General features: G+C 37.3%; 2 protein-coding genes across 2 annotated transcripts in view; one reads left to right on the top strand and one right to left on the bottom strand.

Annotated features, from left to right (window-relative positions):
• CPA6 (carboxypeptidase A6) overlaps positions 1-27001 on the top strand; it is a 359247-nt gene that overhangs the window by 76150 nt on the left and 256096 nt on the right. The gene's annotated exons all lie outside the window — the stretch shown is intronic.
• PREX2 (phosphatidylinositol-3,4,5-trisphosphate dependent Rac exchange factor 2) overlaps positions 1-27001 on the bottom strand; it is a 180681-nt gene that overhangs the window by 37160 nt on the left and 116520 nt on the right. The window contains 9 exon segments of the mRNA XM_074577220.1: positions 2094-2208; positions 6965-7108; positions 9333-9435; positions 12106-12323; positions 14989-15030; positions 21059-21187; positions 22890-22980; positions 23340-23422; positions 25381-25475. Coding sequence (XP_074433321.1) covers positions 2094-2208; positions 6965-7108; positions 9333-9435; positions 12106-12323; positions 14989-15030; positions 21059-21187; positions 22890-22980; positions 23340-23422; positions 25381-25475 — 1020 coding nt within the window.

Genomic DNA, 27001 nt, shown 5'->3' with positions numbered 1-27001 from the left:
AGGGAATATTCAATTTCATTTTTTTGTTTTTCTTTAGAGTAATTATCCAAATGTTAATATCTTTTGCTGCTGTAGTTACTTTGTTTGATTCTCCTGGCCAAACACCTACACAGGCTAGCAAATGGCAGAACAAGAACGAAGCATCTGCTTTTCTGTTTTTCCTCTTCACATTATGTCAGTGAATTCCTGAAGCTGTTTGTGCCTCATTTAAGAAATGGGTAGAGTTCACCAGAAAGAAAAAAAATAATAAAATAAATCAATTACCGAATGTTCCCACCAGACAGTCGATGGCTGTAAAAAAAATCCAAAATTTTCCTATTCTTGTGACTGGACAGAACTACCCATGGTAATCTTTCTAGAATGCTAACTTTTCCTAGTAACTTCTTGCAAAACCAGGCCTTGGAGGTTAGCAACTGATCAGAGCTGTGAGTCACAACACCGTGAGAGGAATGTACCTCATTAGAGCCACAGCACGAATGGAGGTCCTAACACACGAGGTAAGCAAGGTCAGGGAACACTAGAGCATAGTCAGGAAGAATTCCTTTTAAGGATTTTCATGGGGGCTAAATTGGGCCTATTCATAGAAAAAACAGCACAAAAAGTCTTGCCTTGTCCAACTGATAGAAATCTCTTTATAACACCAGCTGAGTTCATCTAGGCCAAATACTGGCATGACCAATGCTCTCTGTAAAAGTGATTTATAACATAAGCCTTGTTAAATAGATACTCGGAAGGAACTTTTTTTTCCAAATAGGAAGTACTAATACAAGAAGGTGGAAAACAGACTAAATAAACACTACATTTCTCATTAACATCAAAGTGCATTGACATAGATGTCACAAAAAAAATAAATATACAATACTCACTGAATACAATTGGCTTTAAAATCACTTTTGCTATAGTACTGCTCAGATTAAAACAGAATCTAGAAAGTCCAATGCTTTGATAACACATTAGAGAAATAGTTTTGCAAGATCCATGAAGAAAGCCTTCCAAAGACAGGAGTGGGCTACAGCTAAAGGAATTGGAAAAAAGAATTTCTCATTTATCCTCTCTCCCCTTCTCCACTGTCCTTAACCTCTTTTTTAAACTCTTCTTCTCTGCTGATTTTCAAAGCTGCCTAACAGTTCTAGTGAAATGACAGTATTTCCATCTGACTCAAGAATTTTCAAAGTGAATAGATGTGATTTTACTGCAGTCCTTTACACCCTTTTTCTTCAACTCATGTGTAAGCAAGTGTACTCAGGTGTTTTTCACAGATGCAGTGAGATGCAAGAGCGGTCTATGTACACATCTTCATTATTTTACTTCATAACTAATGGTGAAACACTGGCACAGGTTGCCCAGAGAGGTGGTGGAGGCCCCATCCCTGGAGACATTCAAGGCCAGGCTTGATGAGGCTCTGAGCAACCTGATCTAGTTGAAGATGTCCCTGCTTACTGCAGGGGGGTTGGACTAGATGGCCTTTAAAGGTCCCTTCCAACCCAACACATTCAATGATTCTAATAGATTATTTTGCATAGCAGAAATTCTGTCTTTATGTGAAACTTCTTAATGAAATATTTACTGAAATACAGAGGTACATAATCTACATATACTGGCAAGTATGCACTCTGTAACCCATACTGGAAGCTGATGCAAGTATCCAAATATGTTTATAGTCCCATTAGTATGGTGGGGCTTTGTATGTATGTATGTTCAAAGTATGTTCAGCTTTAAGGAAAACAACACTATTTTTAAAGTCCTATTCTGTAGAAATTAGGTAAATAAGGTCTGCAAAATCAGATCATATTGTTTAGCAATTCTGATACTCCATTTGTGATCAAACAGACATTTTCTTTTCTATATGCATTAGTACAACAACCTAGAGGAAAATACAGATATAGTTTTCATGGGAAAACATTTTTTTTTAAAAAGTAACTTCACAGTGCAGAAATCAAAAAATTAAGAACCACGAATCTTGGATCTTATTCAATCATGCACCAATAAACAACCACCATACAACGCACTTCAGTTTAAAGATGTGTCATAGTAACTGAGTTGAAAAGCAGAAACTGGTAAACTAATGTCAGGAATGTTGGTTTATCACCCACCGTAGTTTCTGGTTATACTGCTTGACTTTTTCTAGTGAGGCTGCATTAATCTGAGCTTGAAATTCTTCTACTGAAACACTGTCTCTGTAATAATATCCTTCCATGCTCTCCAATGCTGTGAAAAGAGAAAGGAGAATGGAGAAGAGAAAAATCAGTATTAAATATTTAGTATTCGCCTTCTTTGTAGCTTCGTTCACACACTAGTGAATTACTTTTTAACCGTGAGGCTGTGACCCCACTGTGGATTGCTGAGCTGTTTCCGTATGTCATCAAATTCATACGGATCGCTTTTTAAGATTTCATTTACAAGAAAAATTATATTTCTTGCCCTGTGGAAAATATAAAGGAGAGCACTAGTCTGAGTTCCATTGCTCTAACTGAAGTACTCCTGCCCTGTGAATGTAAATGTGGGTTTTCGTTCGGTACCCCAAATGAGATGGGGTAGCAGAAAGAACGATTAACGTACCAGCTACTTTCACAAAGGGAGACCTAACAACTTCTTACAAAGCCCGATTTTGGGAGATGCGAACCACTTGAACCTCGAGTTATTCACGTTGATGACACGAATGTCTTCTGGATCAAGTAAAGCAAATGTCTCTGGATCTGTGAAAATGCCCTAAAGCTCCCTTTCAGGAATCAGGTCAGTTTCTAAAGTCGAATACTTGACTATGTCCACCTTTGTTGTATTCACTTCACCAAAGCAAGAATGAATATTGCTACAAGAACTCAGGAACTAAACAAAGACTTCCATTAAAGGAAGGACTGTATGTCCTTCTCATACAATCATTGCACAGAAATTAAAAGGAGGAAAAAATGAACTCACTACCACTCCATTTCGGGATGCTCTTGCAAGCAATAATTTTCAAAAAATGAAAGAAAGAAAAAAAAGAACATTCCTCCAGCCCCTTTAATTTAGATACTGGGGGAAGTTTAACCTTTTCTTTAACCAAGTCAAATCAAGTGTTTGAAAGGTTCTCAAGGAAATTTGGACTGGAAAAAAAAAAATCCAGATCTTTACGTTAAGAGGTTAACCTTTTTACAAGATAAAACGCAGGCTCTCAGTGAAATAGTTTTTTGGGGGAGAAGCATTAAAGATTTTACAATTAGGAATATTGCCACTTTAATAATCCATACACATTTTAAGAATTCATCATGCTATCAGAAAATGCAAGCAATAAGCAAAGTTCTGATGGAAACATGCTGCTGTCTTACAGCTTCAGCTGCACACAGAATATTAATTCTGCTTGTACTGCTTAATATGACCAGTTAATAAATTATTCATTCATTGTGAAAGAACATGCAAATTGCACTCCCCCTCTGTGCTTTCAGAGTTTGTAATTCTACTTCTGCGTAAAAAATATTAAATTTCAACAGCCAGACTTGCTTCTTAACTTCCTTGGTGCTAAGTCACACCAGAAAGCCCCCACAAAAATATCCACTGAACTCCATTTATAATAGCATGTTAGTGCAAACAGAGCTGATAACCCGTACTGCCTATTTTACTGGCGTAAAGTTGGTTTTACCCGATTAGATCACCCAACCGGGAAACTCAGTCATGTGTCAGGACTGGCTGGAGCACACAGTTCTGCCTCTGCAGGCGCTGCGGGGGCCACGCTCACAGGCGCTGGCAGGGAATCCCACGGTGTGTGCTTTGGCTCTCCCCCTTGTGAAATGGGTTTACCATTTTTCTACCTAGCATATTAGAAAGCTCTTTTGTAAGGGAGCATTCCTTAAAAACATGGTTTCTTGTAGCATTCTTGAATCCAAGTTAGGATATTATGGTCTGAACGCATAGACAACTGAATGGGGAAAAAACCTGGAGGAATGGGTAGACTCAAAGAGTAGTATCTAATGGGACGTGGTCTACCTAGGGGCCCATTACAAGCAGAATACCACGGGCATCTACACTGTTCAACATCTTTATCACTGACCTGGAGGAGCTAAGTCAAGTTTACAGCTAATACCAAATTGAGAGAAGCAGTGGATATACTGAAGTACAGGACCACCTAGAAATGGACCTAGACAGGCTGCAGGAACGGGCCAGCAGGAACCTTGTGAAACTGAATGAGTCCGATGTCAAGTCCTGCACCTGGCAAGGTACAGCCTAAAGAGCAGCTCTGCTGAGAAGGACCTCGGGGTCATGTCAGACAGCAAGCTGAAAGTAAGCCTGCAGTGTTCTCTAGGAACCACGAAGGCCAAGAGCATCCTAAACTGTATTAATCTAAGCATGGGCAGTAGACTGAAAAAGTGCTTGTCCTCACTTTACTGAACAGTGACTAGATAGCATTTTGACTACTGTGTCTAGTTTTGGGCCCCACAGAACACAAAAGCTGTTGATCAACTGGAAAGAGTTGAGTAGAGGGCCACCAAGATGGTCATGGGATGGAGCACACACTCTGTGGGGAGAAGCTGAGTGACCTGAACTTGTTCAGCCTATAGAAGTGATGGCTTTGGGGGTGGGGGGGGACCAACTAGCCAGGTGCCATTAGCTACCAGAAAGTCAACAAGAAAACAGAGCTAGGCTCTTCACAATGGTGCATGTTGGCAGGACAAGAGGCAATAGACATAAACTGAAACAAGAGATGCTTCAGCTTGATAGAAAGAAAACACTTTTTCACTATTAGAGGAGTCAAGTAGAGGAACAGGTTACCCAAGAGGTTGTGCAATTTCTGCCCTTGGGTGTTTTCAAGATCCTACTTAATAAACACCCGAGCAACCTGGCCTGATGTCACTGCTGACACTGCTATGACGAGGAGGCTGGACCAGGGACATCTCAAGGTCCCTTCCAATCTGAATTATTGGAGGATTCTAAGAAAAACCAAAAAATTTATGAAAACCCACATAGCAATTTTAAATAAACTGAATTTTAATTATAAATAAAGCATTTTTTAATTAAGCTTATTTGATGCTGAGATCCCAATTCTAACGTGGGAAATAGAGAAATCTGAATGCCAAGAGCAATAATCTCAACATTCTCAGACAGAGTGTCCTGCAAATCAGGATCTTTTTGAACGTATACACTGAAGTATATGGTTGCCTCACTGTTTTTACAAGTGGAGGGATACATAATATAGCCTGGGTAAACATTTAAAAACTTTTAAAAATTTCTACAGTCCAAATCCTGCAAACATATAGACTTGCAATTTTAGGCATGGAGCTACATAATACAGAATAGAGCAACATAGAGATAGACAGACTGATGTGTGCTGATTTTTGCCTTTGATAAAGTATTATAAAAACATGATTTTCTAAATGTTCCATTTGCAAGAATCATAAACCATTGTATTTTAGGCAGGAAACAGTTTAGCTCTATTAAGCTTGGGAAGCAAGAATTCACTTCACAGAGGAACTTACAGAAGATTTCTACATTTGTAGCTAATAAATTTCAGTTAAAGATGGGGATCAACTGAGTTTGATGGCAGCTCAGCCAAATCTCATAGGAAAGAAGTAAAAAATAGCATCCCAATGCACTCATTAATGAGGAAAAAAAGCCCCAACAAAATAATGATTTAAACAGTAGGATTTAACTTCTTATCCAGGACTACTTATTCTTGGAGTCTAATGGACTATTTTGGAGACGGATCCTTGAAAATTAAAGAAATTTGGTATGATATAGAAAGAAGAAATCTTCTATACTACTGAAAATTATTAAGCAGATGTAACACTTGAATGAATCTTTGCCCTTTTCCATTAGCTGACTACAAAGATGCTTATCCTAAGACTCAAATATTTTGGGCTTTTGGAAACAGAAAGGGAAAAAAAATCTGCAAAACAAATTCTGTAGCACACTGAATTCCCCCCAAATCTAAAAAAAATTAGTATTTACAGGATTTCATCTGAGCCAAGGTATTTTCTGTTCTCTTTCATGTGCTGTTTTGTCTGCTCTACTGCAATGTGTCTCTTGTTTTCCTCTAGGACTGAAATCAATATATTCAAAAGAAATCCACTGAAGTCTGTCTTTATTAGTTTGTTTAAAAATCAGACTTCAGGGATCTTATTTTTAAAAAAAAAAAACAAACCCTGTGTGTTTTAAGTTTACAGTAAGTTTGGCTGTTTCTCCACGTATCTTACTGTTTGCTATTTCCTTTTACCTCCTCCTTATCTACCAGGGACCAAACCCTCCTCAAAACCTTCATTTGTATGCCTGACTTCTGCCTATTCCACATAGACCCCGGAAGCCTTTCGCAAGGTAGGGAGTACTTTCAGCTCCCTCTGAAATCAAAGGCAGCTCAAGGCAATCAGCACCTCGCATTCACCGTTTCGGTGAATCAAACTCCATGCTCCTGATGACTGTAACGACACTGCAGCTAATGCAGGCTGCCTGCAATTTATGAACCGTCTGAGCATCAGCACCACCATTCATCACTTCCGTAACGTTCACAGTGTCGTAACTACAAAAGCCTGAAAACGTTATTTAAGTCTTTGTAACATTTTAAAGAGACAGAATTCTTAGTAGACAACAATTTAGTCCTTAAATTTGAAGTAACGGGAAAAGATTACAATAGCATTTGTAATCCAAAACACTTTTAAAAGCGAGTTTAATGGTCTGACTATTGTCCACTAATGACTACAAAGAACAAGACAACATTGATGAAAGAAGATTGATTCTTTGGTGTTGGAATCATATAACAGGTATAAAATTAGAAATGTATATCCATTCCTCCATTTTTTTTATCACTAATCTCAGCATTTCTTAAATTCACATTTTAATTCAAAGTTCTCAATAAGTTCCACATTAAACAATATATTTAAATAGTTACAAAGGGTTTAAATCAGAGTGAATAAGTAGGGTTTTAAAGAAGGGTTTTAAAGAGAGTTAATTATTATGTGAAAGAATTGGTGGGGAAAAAAACCCCTAAAACTCAAGTTACCTTGTGAAAAAAGTACTGGGTGGATTTTAAATCCCCCTCCGTTCTTCAGCCTTTGAGGAAGCTGTTCAAAATGGTAGCTATCAAGGTAGAAGTAAACCTTCAGGGTTTGCCGGCTTCCTTCTGCCTGGTATGTGATGGGTACATCTAAGAATACAGTCAGTGTTACTATTTCATTAAAAGCAACAACACGTCCTTTTCCAGAAACAGTTGCACACAAAATTCACACAGTTAGATAAAAATCACTACAGACACAAAACTATTATGCGCAGTAATTTACATCATACTCGCTGTTGCTGTGGTCACTTTTGGCCTATCCATGATCAGGAAGCAGATAAACAGAAAAGCAGTGACTCTGCCAGCCTGTCAATGACAGCAAAAATACTAAGCAAATAATGTAGTTAGCAACATCCTACTTGTATTCCCTGAAATTCTGAAGAAACATCTATGTACAGCACATAGTTTGAAATTGCTGAAAGGATACCTTTAGCCATATTTCATATGCCTTCCTCAGAGGCATGATGTATAAGGTCAGTGTGATATAGAGAGACAGATTCTCCTCAGATTTCTCGGGGATAGAACACAAGTAAATATACAGTAGCTACCAGCATAATCATTAAATTATTATTAAAAATCAGGACTCAACTGCGAAAACAAATGGTAGAACATATAAAACTGTAAGAGCACATTTCATTACACTTTGACAAGCTAAATGTGATAATACATCAATCGGTGTAGAGTTCAGGGCAACTGGCAGTATCACTTTGCAGTTACAGTGACTCCCCAACATACATTGTGTGTATTATGCCAGATGATTAACATTTAATCACCATTAGCAAAAGCCGACGAAAATTTTCCATCTAGCTAAATCTCTCAGAGGAAGTCAGTTTAATTCCATTTAAGCTTTGTATGTATTTCCTGTTAAAGTATCATTTCCATACATAACTCTCCAAGTTGAAAGCAGTAAAAATAAAATTCAGCGATTTGCATTTATAATATTATTATTATTTAGTTTTTACACAGCGTACATAAATTATTTCATACCTAAATGGAAAAGATCCCAATGGAACATTTTGCACTGTTTTTGGTAATAAGAAAAAGACTTTTCTTTCTTTTATTGGTTATGCAGAATCAAATGGAAAAATCAAATTTGCCAGTTCCTCGTCTTCTGTAACAACAGTCAGGATGACTGTGGTGGCAGCACTTAAACCAAAAGGAAATACAGAACTTACTACAATCCTAGAACATGCAGACTTTCCATTTATCTCTGTTTTAGCACAGACACCTCAGTTGGAAGCTACAGCAATATGAACAGTTCATGACATAGGCGTAGGGTTAACTCCCCATCAGGCGGCCCTCCTGTAACTCCAGTTCCATGTTGTCACCTGGCCTGGCAGGGCTTCTTTTTAAAACAAACACTCTGAACAGGATCTTTACTTGAATTATACAGAAATAAATATGGTCTTATATACGCTAATTCCTATCTGACTGCCAGCCGCGTGCTACTGAATTCTTTGGAGCACAGGCAGCTTTGTGGAGGAGCTTTGTGTCTTCTGGTTTTGGTTATTGCAGAAGTTCTCTCATGTGTGGTCTCGATCCGGCAAGCGAATTGTTTTAGAAAAGCTTGATGTGAAGCAGACATGCTTTCCTCCCTTCCCAAGGGAGTTATGAGACTTAGGAAAAAAATGAGGGCTTTTTGCTCACTGAACAAAGTTCGCTGCAGGAAAATCTCTACTGGCTGAAAACATATTAATAAAGGAGTGGCTGAAAATGAGTGAAGGGTATAAACAGCAGACTGTGAAGGCAGTCCCTTCCTGCGAGTTGGGCGAGCATTGGGAGAGAGGGTTTAGGACCCTGATCGTCTGCACCAGCAGGTCGCAGAGAAAGTTTCTTGCACAATTTAAAGCTATCCTAATAGCTTTAAATTGCTTTTTGCCATCTCCTTTCAAAGAACTCTTCCAAGATCTACTTTGTCCTTCAGATGACAAAATGAAATGGTTTTTATGCTTCTCCATCTCATCTCAGTTGCACTTCTCTATTAAGACCTTCAAGTTTATTTTGACTCAATAACAACTAGATCTTCCAAGGGACTTTCCTGATGCAGTCACATACTCCCCATGGAAAATTCAGTTAAGAAGTTTTGTCCCCAAGGTTACTGACATTGCCAGATAACGATTCTGCATTGTCACTGATGTTAGCTGTATTTCAGGAAATCTAGGAATATTAGAAGAGCTGCAGATCTACTAATTCTCCATAATCCCGAATTATATAATATTCCCTGTGGGAGGTAATGTTCTAGGAGAGAAAAATGTTACAAATACAAAAAATGTTCCTGAACAGTAAAGCCTAGATATTAATAATAATTACTCACTTGCAACTAGTGGTTCTGGCTCTGATTGTCTGAAGTAAAAAGTAACTTTTTCCAAGTCAAACAGTGCAACCAATGTATCTTCTAGCATGGCTTGCTCATCAGCCTAAAAAAGGCAAAAGAAAAAGTGAAATGGTCATTTTAGCCAGATGTTTTCCCTGAGAGAAATAATATGAGAGCAGGACATAAAAGTAACTACAGAATGTTGCACAACATTTCACTGATGCAGTGTATAACCTAATTAACTCCTAGATAATGTAAATATCTTTGTTTCTATTGGCACCTTCCCTTTTATTATTGGTCCAAGATTATTAAAAATTAATAAAAAATTAGTAAATTAATAGGTAATTTATAGCTACCATTACTTCTCAAGGCTTTTAATTAAACAAAACTGTAATTATTCTTCATGTAAGATACCAGACTTCAAGAGCTTGTCTTGACACCAGTCTAGCTTGTAAGTTATTAATGTAATAATTGAAATACATACAGAGGGTAAATGTGGAAAATAAATTCTTCTTTTTAGCAATTTTCTTTAAAAAAATGCCATAACTTTAGCATTTCATTCATAAACAACAGATGAGGAGTTCATTGTGTCCACTCTAAGCACCAATAACTGAACCAGTAGCTCAGAACGCGTACAGCTCACAGAGCGATTCACACCTTTGTCTACAAAACTGCAGATGCAAATCAAGTACGTACATATGCCAATATTCTGTTTTGCACCTATGATTGACCCTGTGTACTCCTGAGCTAGAGAGACAGCTGAAGAAATCCAGACTAATTGACCAAAGAAGCTTCAAGAAGTAAATTGCTAACTTCTCAGGACACTTTACTGAACCTTTAAAAAGGAAAAGTCATCTACAAGTATGGTTAAGATCTTGAGTTAAATATGCAGAGCAATTATAGCAGAAATCAATAATCACTTAAAGTAATTTTGTTCTTTATACAACCCTCCCCTAGCACCTTTAGTTAGCAAGAGCCGAATGCAAACCTGAGGCATGCATTTTTCCTCCTCTAAGAACTGAAACAGTAGGAAGGCAAAGAACAATAAACCAGCTGCCTATAAAATAAGAATAAACTATAGCTTACTGAATTATAGACAGGGAAAAAAAAATAAAAAAAAAAAATCAACCCTATGATTTTCCCTGATCTATATAATGAAATAGCATTTCCCCCTTGTATTTATGAAAAAACAAAGCTGCTAGAAATATTTTGTCTCCTGGCTCATTTTATGAAGTCTCTATGGACAGAGCAGTTTTATCAGCAGAATAGTCTAAAAACCATTCAGTAACATGGGAAATCTTTGCACAACTGCTCATTCTTTACCAAACTCTGGCCATAATGAGTGTAATTTCCTTCAAATACCCTTGCTTAAAATAACAGGGATCATTTGTAAGCAAAATAGTGCTGAGAAGGTATTGAAAAAGTTGCCTTTAAATACTTTTCCCTTGGTTAAGAACACTTAGACAGAAGAGACTAAATTTATTTTCAATTCGAGAATGCATACTGCTGGTATCTGATTACGTGAAAATAGCTAAGTAGCATTAATTTTCACTACAAAGGAAATCTCTACAATCTTGAAAGAAAAAACAGACGTATTCGGTGCTGTAAAAACAGCTATTTTGTGATAACATGACAGCTAGGCACATGGGAAAAACATAAGACAAGCACCAACTGAATTTACTCTTGAACTCTGAGGACTCCAGCACCAGGACATTTTGGTGCTGCTTGGTGCTAAAAAGCATCCCAGAGTCAAGACATAAGCCCAAGCTCCCCTGATGGTGCTTTCTTCACATACTCCTCACGTAGATAAAGAGCTCTTCACACTAGCTCAGGTCATTGCTCTCCAACAATACCATAGACTAATACTTTATGGTTGTGATTTAGAAATACCTTAACTTTTATCGATCTCTTCTGCTTCTACAGTTTATCAGGTCAACTTGTTGGCAGTTTGTTGATGAGAAAGGCAAGGCAAGGAGAGAAAAGCTTTGATACGAGGAACATTATCTGTTATTTGTGTGCACTTTTATACAGTAGGATGTACCCAATCAGATTTTCAGTGAGCAGCTCCAGAGGTTGAGAAGACTGCCACGGTGCAGACCGCACAGACTGCTTCACAGTTCTTCAGGTTAGCAGGCACCAGTCTAGTGTGAGAAGCAGCTGAAATAGCTGAAGAAGCACTTCGGATAACTGGGGATTAAAGGACTACAAAGCCACGTCCCTTTTTTAATTGTTTCCTAAGCCATGGCTCTTTGCCAAACCTCGTGAAGAAACAGCAGATTTCCAATTACCCTGCCAGGCTATGAGGATTTGCCCTATGACAGGAGCAAAACAAACAAGCATGTCTAGTCCTTCAACTACTACAGACTTATCACTTTTGGGGTGACAGGGTGATAAAATTATCCAAACCAGGTATTTCATTTATCTTGCATTGCTGCTTATGGCAAACAGAAGTTCTGGTTATTGCCTAATACTACATTCACTCCTAGGGAACAGCTACAATAGCAGTGGGGAGTCAAGAGTAAGCTCGCTATCTGCTAACTCAAAACAAACATAATACTGTCTTTGTGGAAAACCTACTTCCCAGATCACAAACAAACATTTCCCATATCTGTAATTATCCAAAATGCAAACTTGCCAATTAACAGCCTATTAAGTAACAAGCTAAGCACAAAGGACACAGAAAATCACATTTATAACTAAGGATGCTTAACCATGCCGCTGGCTCAGGAACAAACACAGGCTGTGACCACGCGTGCCACATGAGGTGTCTTACCAAGTTAGGCGAGAGCAGGGACTGGAAATGAAGGAGAAGACCCGCGCTGGCTATCTGTTCCAACCACCTTCTGCTGGCCTCCAGTGTCTCCATTTCATATTCTTTGTTGTTGTCAAACATCTGATTTAAGGCCACCATTAGTTGCTCTGAAAAAGCACAGACTGTGGCCACTAGGCTCTGACAGAAGACCATGTCTCGCCTCAGTTGTATCTCGCTATCTGTGATGGGTAAAAGCCAAAAGAGGAAAAGCAGCAATGGAGCAGGACGTTAATTAACAGCAAAGAAACTGGGCGGGATTTTTTTTTTCTTTGTCTAAAAACCAAGTCATTTTAATGTAAGGTAAATTACAAATTTGCAGCCTAATGTTACTCCCAGTAAATAGCACTCAACGACCCAAACTGCCATTTCCCACATTAGAGGACTACTTTATAATTCTAAAACTATATAGAAATGTATTTAAAATCTGTAATTTAAACTAGTTCCTCATGAACAATGTATGTTTATCTTGTAGATTTTAATGTACATGCCCTCGGTTCTATGTACTTTTGATGTTACAAGGTGAAGGATGCGAGTCAGATCTCTTTGCTGCAATGTGAGAACCAGCTGGGCACAAAACCATTTACTTTCCACAAGAAAGCAAGGATAGTCAGAAGCTCTTCATATAACTGCATCACCTGGTCAACTCCACAGCTACCAGCTGGGTAGGGCAGACAAAGACTGCCTGCTGTAAAGTGCAGACAGGGCATAGAGGAGTGTCGCTACCCGAACAAAATCCATCCAAATAAAAAAAATAATAAAATAAATGAATATGACATCTATAAAATAAGCACAGAGCAGCAACACATATCCAGGAAGCAGAAGAGATTTATGGTGTCAGGAGAGTCCAGGACAAGTCCCTAGGTAGATGTCTGTGGAAACATTAGCAGCTGATTAAAATTAGGGACTAGCTAACCTACCAATTTATTCTGGAGGGCACAGGCATTAGATTAGCTAAAGGTCAAAAGAGTTAGAAAGAGAAATATGTTCTCAATAAAGCACAAAATTGTGGTGATAAATATTCAGTGCTTCCTTCTTCTCTTCTTTTCTGAAGGTCTTTGAGTATTTTATCATTATGAGCTGTTAGGCAAACATCAATCACAAATGGTACAGGTAGACTTAATCTTTGTCACAGCAAGAGAAGAAGATTAGGTGATACTGAGGTCTTCCCAGAGCCTAAAATCTTTGTCCTCGCTTTTAGATTCCTCTGCCTCTAAGAGGCTTAGCTCCTTTTCCACCTTCTCTATGGAGCTGGCAAGACTTCAGATGACTAGATAAGTCAGCAGAAATAATTCTGTACTCACAAAAGTAATAACTACTTTAAAAAATGCTTTTGTCAGATTCCAAGAATTTCTCAAAGTAACTCCATTCTATCTGTTTTCCTTCTGAGATCTTCAGTCTTTTCCTCAACTATTGATAATAGCAACCGCTCTTTTACTATCATTTTGATTCCATTTGCCAGCCTCTCAGGACCTCAGGAATGTTTTCCATAAATGGTCTAATCAGTACTGCTTCTGCACTGTGACTCATTGCTTTTTGTTTTGATTATTAAAATTAGCCTCTCTCGCTCTCTTTCCAATCTCTCAAGTTGTGCAGAATCCAGGACAGACAGAACTTTCATCTACAAAAACTCTACCCATCTCCAGCTTCAAAATTCCCACTGGCTTCTCCATGGCCAAAAACTTTCCAATGTCACAGCAGTGCTCAGGGATTTGAGCCCAACACACATTCTCTCTCCTCGCTTTGCTCAATTTTATCTCCATTTGTCTAACAGCAGCTGACTTGCAGTGCCTTCCTCTGCACTGCCTGCTTCTGAAGCAGCCCTCCTGTGTCTCCAACACCTCATTTCCAAATCTCATTTAATACTACTCAAACCTCAGATACTGCATACAAGAGCACTTTGGGCTCTTTTTACAAAAATATTTTTATACCAAATAAACTACAGAATTTACGAACTTAATAAACCATGTAAATAGGGACAACAGCTTTAAAAAAAAAAAAAAAATCAAGCCTGGGGTATTTTCTCAGGTCACTTCCTATTTTAAAACACCTGAGGAATTAATAAAAACTTTTGTAACATTTGGAAGAAATCTGGCAACAAAGAAACGTTACATTTCCCTTTCTAAAACTGCTGTTATGTGTCATAACAAAATCACAAAATAATGCATTTAATATAGTACTGCAATATGGTTAAAATAATCAGCTTTTGCAGTCAAATGTGACTGCTTACTTGAACACTTACACACCTACAAACTGTAGAAAATCTTCTGCCATAAGTATTATTTTCTAAATACCGATTTACTGACATCTATTTGGCAGACACACATGCCTATTTTGTGTATTTGACGCTATATGCTGTATGGATTGATGGTAGAATAATACAAAAAGGAACAACTTAAAAAAAGGTATTCTCTAAAAAAAAGATAAAAGGAAAGGCATGGGTTAGAATAGTAAGGTAGGTCTGGAAATAGATGGGAACGAAGAGAAAAGAAAAAGATAGCAAACAGGAAAAAGGCCAAAAGAAGAAAGACAGCAGAAGTACTGTGCACAAGGCTCAGTGATTTAGTAGTTACTTCATCTGCCAAGATCCAAAGTAAATGACCAGAGATGGTAGTCTCCATTAAAAAAAAAAAAAAGAACGCGCAATGTTTGTTAGAAATGTCTTTGGAATTGTTGTATTCTTCAGGAATCCTCACTGTAAACACAGAGGTAAAGTTGTTGATTATCAGGTTATCATATCCGAGAATTTTCCCCTTTCTCTAAACACAGTATTATGTCCAAAAGCAAAAAAAAAAATCTGAAACCATCCACGTTCACTTCCCCCACTCCCAAAACAAGCAAAATTACCTGTATACTCAAGAAGTGCCAGAAGTATTCGTGCCTTCACCTCTTAAAAGAAAAAAGAAAATACATTGAGGTCATGGTTAACAGTGTTTCCAAAAACATAATAATGCATTTGCAGTTTCTTATTTAAACCAGCCCACCCAACTCAAACTTCCTGTGTAGGCAAATCCTGATTTATACCTACAAAATAGTAAGGAGTCTCAATTCCACTTAATTTTACATATGACTTGATAAAATTGATAGTAACCAAAAGGATCAACACCTCAAAAGACACATGCAGAGGCAGCTGCGATCTCAGAGTACATGAGTAGCAGCTGGCCACTGCAAGTCCAGAGGTGAAGAACATCAGTCCTAAAACTCTGAAAAACAAGACCACTTTTCACTGATTCCCGCACTAGCCTAATTCAGTTTGTTTTTTTTTTTTATTTTCCCCTCTCTCATTCCATATTTAAAAATCTCAAATTATCCTCATTTCAATGTATACCAAAACATCCAGGAAAAATACAACAGCATTTTCACTTTATTCTCAGCCTTCGGGATTTGATTTTGCTTCAAACATTTCTTTTCACTTAATGGTCTATGAAGTAAAAACGTACAGATTAGAAAAGTGGTCTTCATTTACAGACAAAAATTTGGATTTATATCCAAATATATGGGAGGGAAAGCGCTTCGCAAAGTTTGCATGCTGAAGGAAGTGATTCTTCCCCTCTACCATGTACCAGAGCACAAATTTATATGTGTTAACCACCGCTGCAAGAACAGGCAGATTAAAAAGCTGCCATAACCTTAGGAAGTGTCAAACTTCCAGCATATCCATTGTCCCACAGTAATTGCCCGTACGACCACACCACTACTTCACATGCTTTTGCATCTTTCCAAACTCTCTTTCATACACTCAGTTTTCTGTGCAGCCCTATTCCAAGCCCCGCTCAATGAACCAGCAGAGCTGTTCTGGGGCATATGGACAATATGAAAATTTGGGAATATGTTGTCCCCTACTAAAACTAACCTAACAGGTTCAAAATTTGAATCGTTTGAAATTTGAATACAACTCAGATGACGGAACTGACATTCGAGTTGACTGTATCAGCAGAACAGTCTAGAGTCTGTATACTTGAACATATCTATGAAAAGCTAGAATCTTCCCCAAAGGGGACTTTGCTTAAAAAAGAAGAAAACCTTTCAAGCCCGATCTTTATCCGAGCTGTACACATACTGCAAAAAGAACTGGCAGTGCCTACGCTTCTGAAATGCATGCCCACGGTATCTCAAATACAAGCATCAAAACACTCAAAATTACTGGTTATTCTTGAAAATTGGCTGGTGATAGGTCTTTCCCTTAGCCTTCTGTCTTTTGAAAAAAACCTTACAGAGATTAACAACTTGTCATCTTGGAATCTGAACAATATAGGGAAATACAGCTTTTACCCAAAGAATTTAGATACATTGAGGCTATTACTTGCAGCTTGTTTTATATGAAATTTGTTGGATCTCTGAATTCAAAAGCATTTGCGGTATCTACAAATGATGATTTCCTGCTTATGGGAAAATTACAGGACACCGCAAATCTCCTTTATCATTGCTATAAGTCTTCATTTCAAAAAATACCCACAGGCAACAGAGTGTTTTTATGTTATTTGTAGACGTACCTGGGGTTGGAAGAGAACACTGGATGTCAACCATTTGTTTTTCAACAAATTCCAAATGCTACTGTAGTTTTCACCTCTTCGTGTTACATGGCGTACGGAAAGGAGTAACTCTTTAGCAATTTCTCTTTAGATCATCTGATTTGTAATGCAAGATGCCTTCAACTTCTTTTATTCTTTAATTTGTTTGTACTTTTTTTTTTCCATAGTATAATATTCTGATCTTTGCCAGTAAAGGGCAGATTTTATTTTTGTTTTGTTTCTCACATCTGAAAATATTTTTGAAATAAGACTAAGATTTGCACTGCGTATTTTATGATTTGACATACATTTTTTTATGCCTTTAAAGCCTGAAAGGCTCCTTCAGTCATCTTAATTTAAATTAAAATACACGTGGATTTTCTCAATTGCATAGAATATCCTGTTTAAACTTAAAACTACTGTGCTAGCAAAACAACTGCATTTCCTCATGTGACTAGCTGACTAGAAATTTGACTTTTTCTGAAACATCACTTCTTTTGACCAAAAAACGTTACCTTTTTTTCTTGGGGAAAAAGCAACTACAGAAACTTCTCCTCGTCTTTTCCCTCTTTACACCTTTCTATTGTTATGCTGGATGGTTTTGGGTTTGCCTGCTTTCTGAAGCTTTTTTTCCATCCATCTTGTTGATTTTCCCGATTCCCACATTAATCTCACATATATATATCCAAAACCCTGTACCTACATTACTACTCTTTACAGCAACCATTGAATTCCTGCCCTGACTAGTGCTCTCTCCTGCACCAAAATCAAGCACTCCATCTTCAAAGATCTGCCTCTGCCAATAACTTATCTTTATCTTTATTGGTTTAACAATTTAGTAGGCCCAGTCACTCTGAGAAATTACTTTCACCTTTCCTTAATTACTTAGCTCCAGATAAATTCTCCTAGAATCTGTATACTATTTCAGAGAACTCTTCAATTCTATCAACTTGATTAGCCTTCTAGGGCTTTCTCTAATGATATGGAAGCCAAATGAAATGAGACAAAACAAACTCCACGTATGTTTTAAATTTACTGTCAAGGAAGTTTAGGTTGTGGTTTTTTTTCATTTTTGTAACCTGTGCAAACTTTCACCGATTTTTTTAAAAAATTGCTCTCCCAATTCCAATACTAATAAAAAGAAAACTGGCAGACCAGAACGATTATCCTCAAGGCATTCTGAGTTTTCCCATTTCTTCATACTTGTTAAACAAAGTAAATAAAAAGAATCTTAAGATCTATGACTCAAACCACCTCATTTATGTGGGACTCCCATGTCTCCTTCTGCTTTAAAGCACTGATCGGTTTAATCTAATACAACATGTTCTACAATGCAACAGAACAATATGTAAAAAATTACAATAGCCTGTGATATTTTTATGAATATCAGGATAGTTAGAACTAGATGATCTTTAAGGTCCCTTCTAACCCGAACCATTCTATGATTCTAATAAGGAGATGTATTTACTGAAAGCATTCATCCTTACTTTAGCATTCATCAACAATGGTTTATAGCAATTCGAGGTTTTAATTACAATTTTTTCTCCCCCATGGTGAACAAATTTGTATCTGTGGTCTTCTCTGACTACTTCCTCTAGAACCTGCTAGAAGAGACAAATATATCTGCTTTCCTCAATTATTAAAATACTGCCTTTTACTTGTAAAGGAACATGAAGATTCTTATAAAATTCAAAGAATTCAAAAAATGTTCTCATAAGCACAACTGATCAGTCAAGTTAGGGACATATTTTGTTTTTTCTGAATCAAGCAAATAAGAGAGAAAACAAGGAGGTAAATCGCTATACTACATGTTAGGTTTTCACCCAGGAATAGCTGAGGGCAGTACTAGTGGTTCTCCTAGGTATCCTGACCATTTGTGAACACAATGCATAATAGTAAGATTGGAAAGGAGAAAAACAAGAAATGAAGATATGAAGAGAAAACTTAGCTGCTAAAGCATTATTAACCCTGCTTCGTGCTCATCTGATTTCAGTTAGATCCAGCTGCTGGTTGTGTCTCAAGTTTAATTTATACAGGCCTAAGCCCGTCTAAATCACAGCAGTCTCCCAGAACTGCCTGAAGGGCACTTTTCTGACATGAATCTTTTCAACACTGAATTACGTATACCTGTCCACACATGCCTTGGAAACTAAGGCTTGAGAAGCAATTATTCAGTTCCATTCTCCTATTTCTCCTTTATGCTATTTGTGCGGGGAAGCCACAAGAACCTAGGATTTCGGGTACCCTTTAAACCACACCAACTCCTTGGTCCCACAGGCAAATCAAAATGATGATGATGATGTGGATCACGATTCTCCAGAGTACTTCTCAGGAACACGTATTAGTGATACCAGTTAGGGGGGCAAGGGCATGGAATGGGAATCAAATTAAAGAAAAAAAAACTACAAGAGAATAGGAAGATGTAAAGACTGATGGTGAATAAACAACCTAAGATGATAATTTTACATGTAAACCCATGTATTTGGTTAAGAAGAGGGCACAGAAGCCAGTTGCTGGAAATCTCTGACAAAAGCCCAGATGCCATGGACGAAAAGGGAGAAACAAGAATATTTAAAATGGGCAGGCAACTTCTGAAACGCAGTGATGAGAGAAGGTAAGACAGGCAGAGTGTGTGCTCTCTTTGAACAGCAGAAGAATAATGCCTTTTACTGTTCAGCTCTCTGACCATGCACCATCCACAAGCATTACAGTTGCAATGAAGTTAGTTACTATAATTTATTAACATAGAAAACCTTTTTCTGACCCTAATTTCTAAAACATTAGAAGATGCCAACAGTTTTATTGTTCTGTAAACATCAAGATTCCTTCTGATAAATACCACCCTTACATTATAGTAGTATTGTAAAAAGATAATGTTTATATTATTGAGAGGCAGGAAGTCATTTGGACCTTGCCAAAATGATATTTTGTGGTAGATTTAAAACCAAATTTATCTGAATAACCTCAGCTCAATATTGAGGGTATATGACCAATGTCGAAATTGGTTAAGTCTATTAATTCTATTTATGGGCAAACAAGTTATGTGAAAACAGTCTGTTAGGCTTGGCTTCAGAAGAGGGGACAATGAAGGACTGTTAAAGACACTTGCATTCCTCCTGAGCTGTGAAAGAAACCATGATTAATACTTGAATATAATTTAGTTTAGGCTGAAGATAGACCTGTAGAAAAGAAGTCCAAAAATATTTATTCATTTTTCACTCAGTAAGAGCCACCATTAAACTAGAAGTAGTATTCTTAGTATTGGAGTGTAAACCCACTGTGATTGACTCCAAAAATAGGAGATATTTTTGTGGTTGTTTTTATGATTTTCTAACCCAGGGCCTGAAAATATGATTGTATATGAAATGAGAAATACCAAAAGTCAGAGGAGGAGGAGTTTGTTTGGTTTGGCCGGTTGGGTTTTTTGGAGGTTTATCTTAATAAAACTTATCAGAAAGTTCTTTTCCAGTGACCTGAAATTTAGCAGTTTCTTTATGGGACACCATGGAAATCAGCCAATAAAACAAAGGAAACTAAACACACACACAAATCATTTAAAGCTAGACTTGACACAAGTTTTTGTTCCCATGTAGACTCCTAGGTGCAAGTAGTTTTATAAAAATAATTTTGCTCATTATTACATTTCTCTATCAAACAGCACAGGAAATAAAGCAGAAGATACAGGCAAGATTTTCCGGAGAGGAAATCCCAGTTACTTTCTTATAAAGCCAGGGGAGAGAGCAGAAACCCCCAACTCACATTGTCACTTGGTGGTGAAGAGGAACAGAGTACTAGGTAACTTTTAGGCAGTGGTGGGAGGGAGGTGGAGGAGGAAGAGTGATAGGATCGGTTGTAATGGAGTGAGTAAGCGAAAATCAGTGCCAGGAGTTTGGCTTCATGGCAGAATAGGGAGCATAATTTTAGAGGGATAATGATTTCAGATCAATGACAGATAAGAGCAAGACATAGGACAAAAGTTGTCCTGCAGAGTCTTCATGTCTCCATTTAAGATGGTAGAAAAAAAGGGAGTTTAATTTCAAGGAAAGTCCCATTTTGGTGTATCAGTCCCATGAAGTTTTGTGACAAATCAGTCAAGCCCAGTGGACTTCAGCAGCAACTGAAATACCATAGCACATGCACATACGGTTCGCTTGTCAGAAGAGACGATTTTCTCTTCCGTGTCTGAAGCCAATAGAGGGAGCCTGAGACAGCTGAGATACACTCCACTAACCTTGTTACTAAGAACATTAAATAGTCCTGAAATCCAGGCATTTCCCATAGACTACACTGTGTACAGCAAACCTTGCCTAAGAGCAACACGAAGCAGTTGTATCTTTCCCCTTCCCTTCCCCAGGCTCTCTATCATTAACAAAGTGTTTATTTATGGTCACGCTGTTCTTACTAACCTTCAACAAATTTTCTGATATTCTGGGCAAGACTCCGGACACCGCTGGGGAGGTTCCAAGGGTCTTGCTTGATGTGGAGTCGTAGCCTCTTTGGACAGTTCAGCTTCGGTTCCATTTCCTGTTGAAATTCTAAGCAAGGACAAAAATAATATTTTCCTGCTTTAATCTCCTGAGAAAGTCACAGTAAGACATTAGTTCTTCCTAATTTTTTTCACAGCTTAAGGAGCTGTGAACTTATTTAGTTAAAGTTAGGGTGACAGATCTAAGTCATCTAAGCTCCCTACTTAGTCAAAGAAGAGAGAGAGCGAGCAGCACTCCCAAACATGATTCTTCCTGAACCAGGTACGTAAAATAGAAGATGCCTGTCTCCATGGAGGAGACAGAACCCTGGAACTTTTAGAGGCAAAATTAATTCAATCAGAGAATTAAACTTAAAATTACTTATTGCTTAACCTAGTCTATCTTTCAAATAACTAAAGTGCTCCTTGTATGGTCCATCAAGATGGTGCAGTTCAAGAATAGACTATCTGACTTGTCCGTATCTTGTGTCTAACCGAACATTTATTATATCACTGAAAGGATAACATTTTGTTGTGTGACCCTGACAGGAATTCAATCAGAAACACACGAGAGAAGAAATGCTCTAGGTTCATCCCCATTATCTTGGTCTCAAAGTAGGAAATAAAAGAAAAAGGGAAAAAAAAAGAAAAAGGGAAAAAAAAAGAAAAAGGGAAAAAAAAAGAAAAAGGGAAAAAAAAAGAAAAAGGGAAAAAAAAAGAAAAAGGGAAAAAAAAAGAAAAAGGGAAAAAAAAAGAAAAAGGGAAAAAAAAAGAAAAAGGGAAAAAAAAAGAAAAAGGGAAAAAAAAAGAAAAAGGGAAAAAAAAAGAAAAAGGGAAAAAAAAGAAAAAGGGAAAAAAGAAAAAGGGAAAAGAGGAGGTTATGTGGTCTTCCATGCAAATTCAGTGAGGGGGAATTACTTCAGGCTTTGTAAAACCAGACAATTGGTGTAGAGTAATTATGCTCTGTTGACTTCAGTAGAAATTTGGTGATTTATAAAGCCAAAAGATCCACCCTCTGGCCATTCAAAATCAGTTTTCTTTGCCAAAAAACATATGTACAATCAATAAAATCATAATCAAACCTATTATACATATTAATACGACATTCAGTCTCCGATTGAGCTTTTTTTTTCCTTTTTTTTTTTTTTTTTTAAAAACTCAGTTCACTGAAAGAAGTCCTTTGCATTTTTCATCATAGTCTTATGGCTACCACCAGATATCTATTTATACACTTAGACTTAAGCAACTATGTGAGTGTTAGCAGAGTATCTGAAATTACATACAGGATTTTTTTTTAAACAACCAATGATACTTACATAAGCATATATTTGCCGTAAATACTACTGTGACTATAAATTTACATTTGCAGATTATTTAAAAAACAACTTCACAAATAATGTATCTACAAAAAATAATAAGAGTTTGGCATTCATAACAAATCTATCAGAAATGGCTTCAGTAGTTGAGACAAAAATACCTGCAATACACAAAACCTCTTTCTTGCTTCAAAAACCTTGTCAATTCTATAGTCAGTTCAGAGTCTACTATTTAGAGCTGACTTTCCAAAAAACCTGAAATTCTTTCGTATGTTGTGTAATAAAAGTGTAAGAAGCCAGTTTTCAACTAAGAATAAGATCTACTTCACAAGTACTTCAACAATTGCCAAGATTAAGCAAAATCAGTTCTTTAACACCCAGCTCGAGGAGTAGATAGCCATATCCATGTACCCTTCAAGCCGCCTTTCGATTCTCATAGATAGAATGAAATGTTACCTTGGAGGCCTCGACCCGGTGTAAAGTATTTTGTCTGCTCAAAGGCCCTCATCACAGCTGGTCCCTTCAGAAGATTGACAATTGAATCAACCTGTTGGGATCAAGGTTCTGTGAGAAAGATGTTTTTTACACCAACAATTAGAAATTCTTTCTTTAAGAAATACGGACAACAGAAAAGCAGCTTTCGATTCTTTCTTAACTGATGGCTAAATTAAAACTTACTAATGGCTCCAGTTAAAGTAACAAGATAGGGAATGTTAGACTAAATCTAAGGATGTGTTTAACTTGCAGTTTTGAACTATTTACAGAAAACTGAAGGAGAATGAGTAAATACATACCATCCCAGTAAACAGTGGAAAGCAAAAGTAAAAAGAAAAAGAAGTATTTGCTAAAGACATCTTAGCTCAAACATGGACATTAGTATTAAAGCCAAGAAAAATAATCTCATACTTGACCAAAAAGATGCTCCAAACAGCTATGGAGCTTGTCCTGTTTATCATGGGAGATTCGAACACTTATGGGAAGCTCATCACCTGAAAAATATTTTAAAATGAAAAACTGTTTACAAGTTTCAGCATATTTTCCAAAACCTTTGTAGCTTAGCTAATCTGCTGTGCACACGCGACTGATGCTTCGGCTTTCAGGGTGATAATAACTGTTCTACCTACATATTTTGCATTTAGTAGCCACTCCATAATACAGAAATAGTTCTCAGAGAAAGGACCATATTCAAACCCCAACTGGACATGTCCCTGGACAACCTGCTCTAGATGACCCTGCTCAAGCAGCAGATAGGACTGGACTGGATGATCTCAAGAGGTCCTTCAAACCTCAATCATTCTGTGACTAGAACACGCGATTCTTCTATGCTGGAGAACATCCTAAACACCAGACTAAATGGCTAAGTAGTGTGAACTTAATATAGCAGACCACGAAGTCACTGAAATGCATTCACCCTAGAATTTTTTGTAGGGATTCTATAGACAATTCACAATCTTAATGTACTTACTAATTAAATGGGCCTGAGATTTTAGTAATTTAACAAAAATACGGCATCCAAATCCTGTATTTGATATGAAGTTTTTAGTAGTACATACCACATCTCTCCTAAGAGAGCACAAACGAGAAGGACTCTCCTAGGTCACTGCCCTCAGGCAGTCACTCCCTCAGACAATGGGTGATGCAACCTGAACTCTTCCAAAAGCTGTGAAAAATTGAGCTTAAAACTGGTTTTCCTCCTTGCTGTTGCAGTGACAGATAAGAAGTAGCCACTTGATAATTTATAATCTAAATTTATTCATGGTCAGTCTAGACTCATTTTTCTTATGTCAGTGAAACACTTAAATAGCACTTTTCTCTCCGTGATTATTTTTTCAGCTCCTTTAGATGTCCTTACAGCCAGTAGTTATAACCTTTCACAGGATTTTAATTGCAACAGATGGAGCACAGTGCCAAAGAGCCCTGATCTGGAGTTAACCAGGTTAGCTTTGGAACTAGGAGAAAATGAAGTCATCAGGAGAGTGAGAGTTTCACTGAGCAGCAGTATTTATCAATTCGAACACTGCATCAGGCACCTCAGCTGGTAGCTCAGCTTGATGCTGCACAAGTGCGTATCAGCCCATTTATATCTTAAGTTGAAGATGCAGACCCTGGGTCTCCTCTTTTACTAAGAGTTCTTTATGTCTTTCGTCCTTTCCTCTGTATCTGCTCTGCTCTTTAAGTATGGACCACTTCTTGAAAGCAGCTGGTTGGAATTGCATTATTCACAAGGTATCTCGGTTACCTTACATAATGTCATTAATACTTTCCTGTCCCAACTCAAAATACCTCTGCTGGTACAACCAGCAATAAAACTTGCCTTCTTTATGTCCATGTCTCACTGGTGGCTCATATTCAACTAATATGCCCAGTTCTTTTTTTTTCCTAAATCACTCCCAAATGATAAACTCCCAGCCTGGAGCAACTATTTTTTATTATTAGTCCCTGAGCGTATGACCTTGTACACCATGCAGTTAAATCCCATCTCATTCCTATTAGCAGCTGCATTTATTTAAATTCAATTTGTCATGGCATAAACAAAAATCTGCTTCCATGTGGTCTCACATTCCTTCCTACAAACATACACAGCCATATCCTGCCGTCTGGGTACTGACGCAGGCTGGGAGAGCATTCCACACTCACCTAAAATGCTCCTTACTCTGTGCAACACAACGCACTGTCAAGGTCAAGGCATGAAAGTGGTGAAAAGCAGTGACTCTAAGAGCTCTAACTAATTCGGTCTGTTCACAGAGATGCTGGAACGTTGGCTCTCTCTCACAGAAGGACTCCTAAGTGCAGCACTAGCTGGGCAGAAGCAAAATGGTAACACTTCTATCACCAAGGAGGATGCAATTTTTAAAACAAAACCAGCAAAACTGCCAGGCAAATGAAAAGAATAAAACTCAGTAAAATGAACAGATGACAGATTCATAGCCGACTTTTCTAAACATACCTGAATCCATTTCATCACTGTGAAAATAAGAACTGCACTGACTGCTACAAATGCTGGTGAACGAGGCAATGGAGTTCCTATTGCTGTTGCAATCGCTTGAAAAAAAAAAAAAACATAAAAGAAAAAAAAAGAAATAAAGTTATGTCCTTTAACACAGGCTCTGTATCAAAGTTTTCCCCTTTTAAATTTAATGATGAGATAGTCTGTGCAAATCTTTATCAACAATAAAATTCCTATTCTTAGGCTATCATATAATTTGCAATCCTCTTAGGACATAAAGGAACAGATTTTCAAAATATGAGATTTAATTGTCTCCCTTCACTTTCCATGTGAACAAGTACCTGCAGAATGATAATGTACACTTTTGATGCAAAACAACCAACTTCTCTTACATGAGTGACAGATTTTCAAACTGTGGCCTCAAATGTTTTAGTAACTCCACGTTTAATTTCTGTACTCCTAGTGCATAGCTAACACAAATGACAAAATACTCTGGTTTATGACTTGCAAACTAGAATCCATAATGGGTTTAGAAGAGATTCGATCCATTTGAGTAGCACCAATACTCAAACTGCGAACTATTTTTCCCTACTAGCCAAAATATAGTTTATGATCCCATGTCTTCCAGGTTTTCATTTTGTTAGAAATGTATAGAAAGTTACATCTGTGACTTCAGTGAAAACTTCTATGCATATAAAATGTCACCCGCACCGGTCTATTAAGGAGATTTGAGGGTTAAAGGGTTGGGGTTTTTTTTTCTGCTCTTTTCTCTCAAAAATAAATTGTTCTGTCCATAAAATGGATGGAGAACGTACCTACTTATGCAGCATAAACAGAGTAAAACATAGCCTTTTGGGCTAAAAAACCTATGAATACAAATTTGAATTCAAAGTCTTCAGAGTTATTTAGCCACATGAAGATCATTTAGCTTCAATGCAGGAAATGCTTAAGTAATTATCTAGCAGAGGGAGTCTTAAAAACCCAAGTGAATATAGGAAAATGTAGAAATGTACCTAAAGGATATTTATATATAATGATCTGGTTTTGGTTTCACGTACCCATTCACCAAGATATACGTATCTATATTTTATATATAACGCTGCTGTTATACATGTACCCATCTGCTCCCTATTTGTTTTCTTTATTTTTGTAAATACAGAAGTGATCTTCTACTAGTTTTAGCATACTGACTTACATTTCCTGGCTAAGGTATATGTTTTGGACCTGTAACCAACCAGGTAAGTGAATGGGGAAAACTTTTAAATGAAGCAATATGATATAATTACAATCACATCCATTAAGCAGATGAAAATACATCAGTAACAACATGTTCCTAACAGAGGGTGAACAGTCCCAGGGAGTATTAAGAATTTCTGGCTGGATATTAAGAAACGTCTTCTAACTAACTCTATTCACTTATTAAAGTCTCCAAAGGGAAGATGAAGGTTATTTAAAACTGGATTGTGCAAAGCATGAGAAAATAAAACACAGGAAAATTAGAAACAGACTAGCTATATCATTCTGCATTTTTATTACGTTGTATTGCAAGGTTTAGAATGAGACCCTACAACACAAAATGGGAGCATTCTCACGGCTGAAGTTAGCCTACTAGTTCTAATGA

The sequence above is a fragment of the Larus michahellis genome, chromosome 2, assembly GCF_964199755.1.
Source record: "Larus michahellis chromosome 2, bLarMic1.1, whole genome shotgun sequence".
NCBI lineage: Eukaryota > Metazoa > Chordata > Aves > Charadriiformes > Laridae > Larus > Larus michahellis.
Note: the sequence above shows the minus strand (reverse complement) of the source record. Positions and strands in the feature narration are given on the sequence as shown.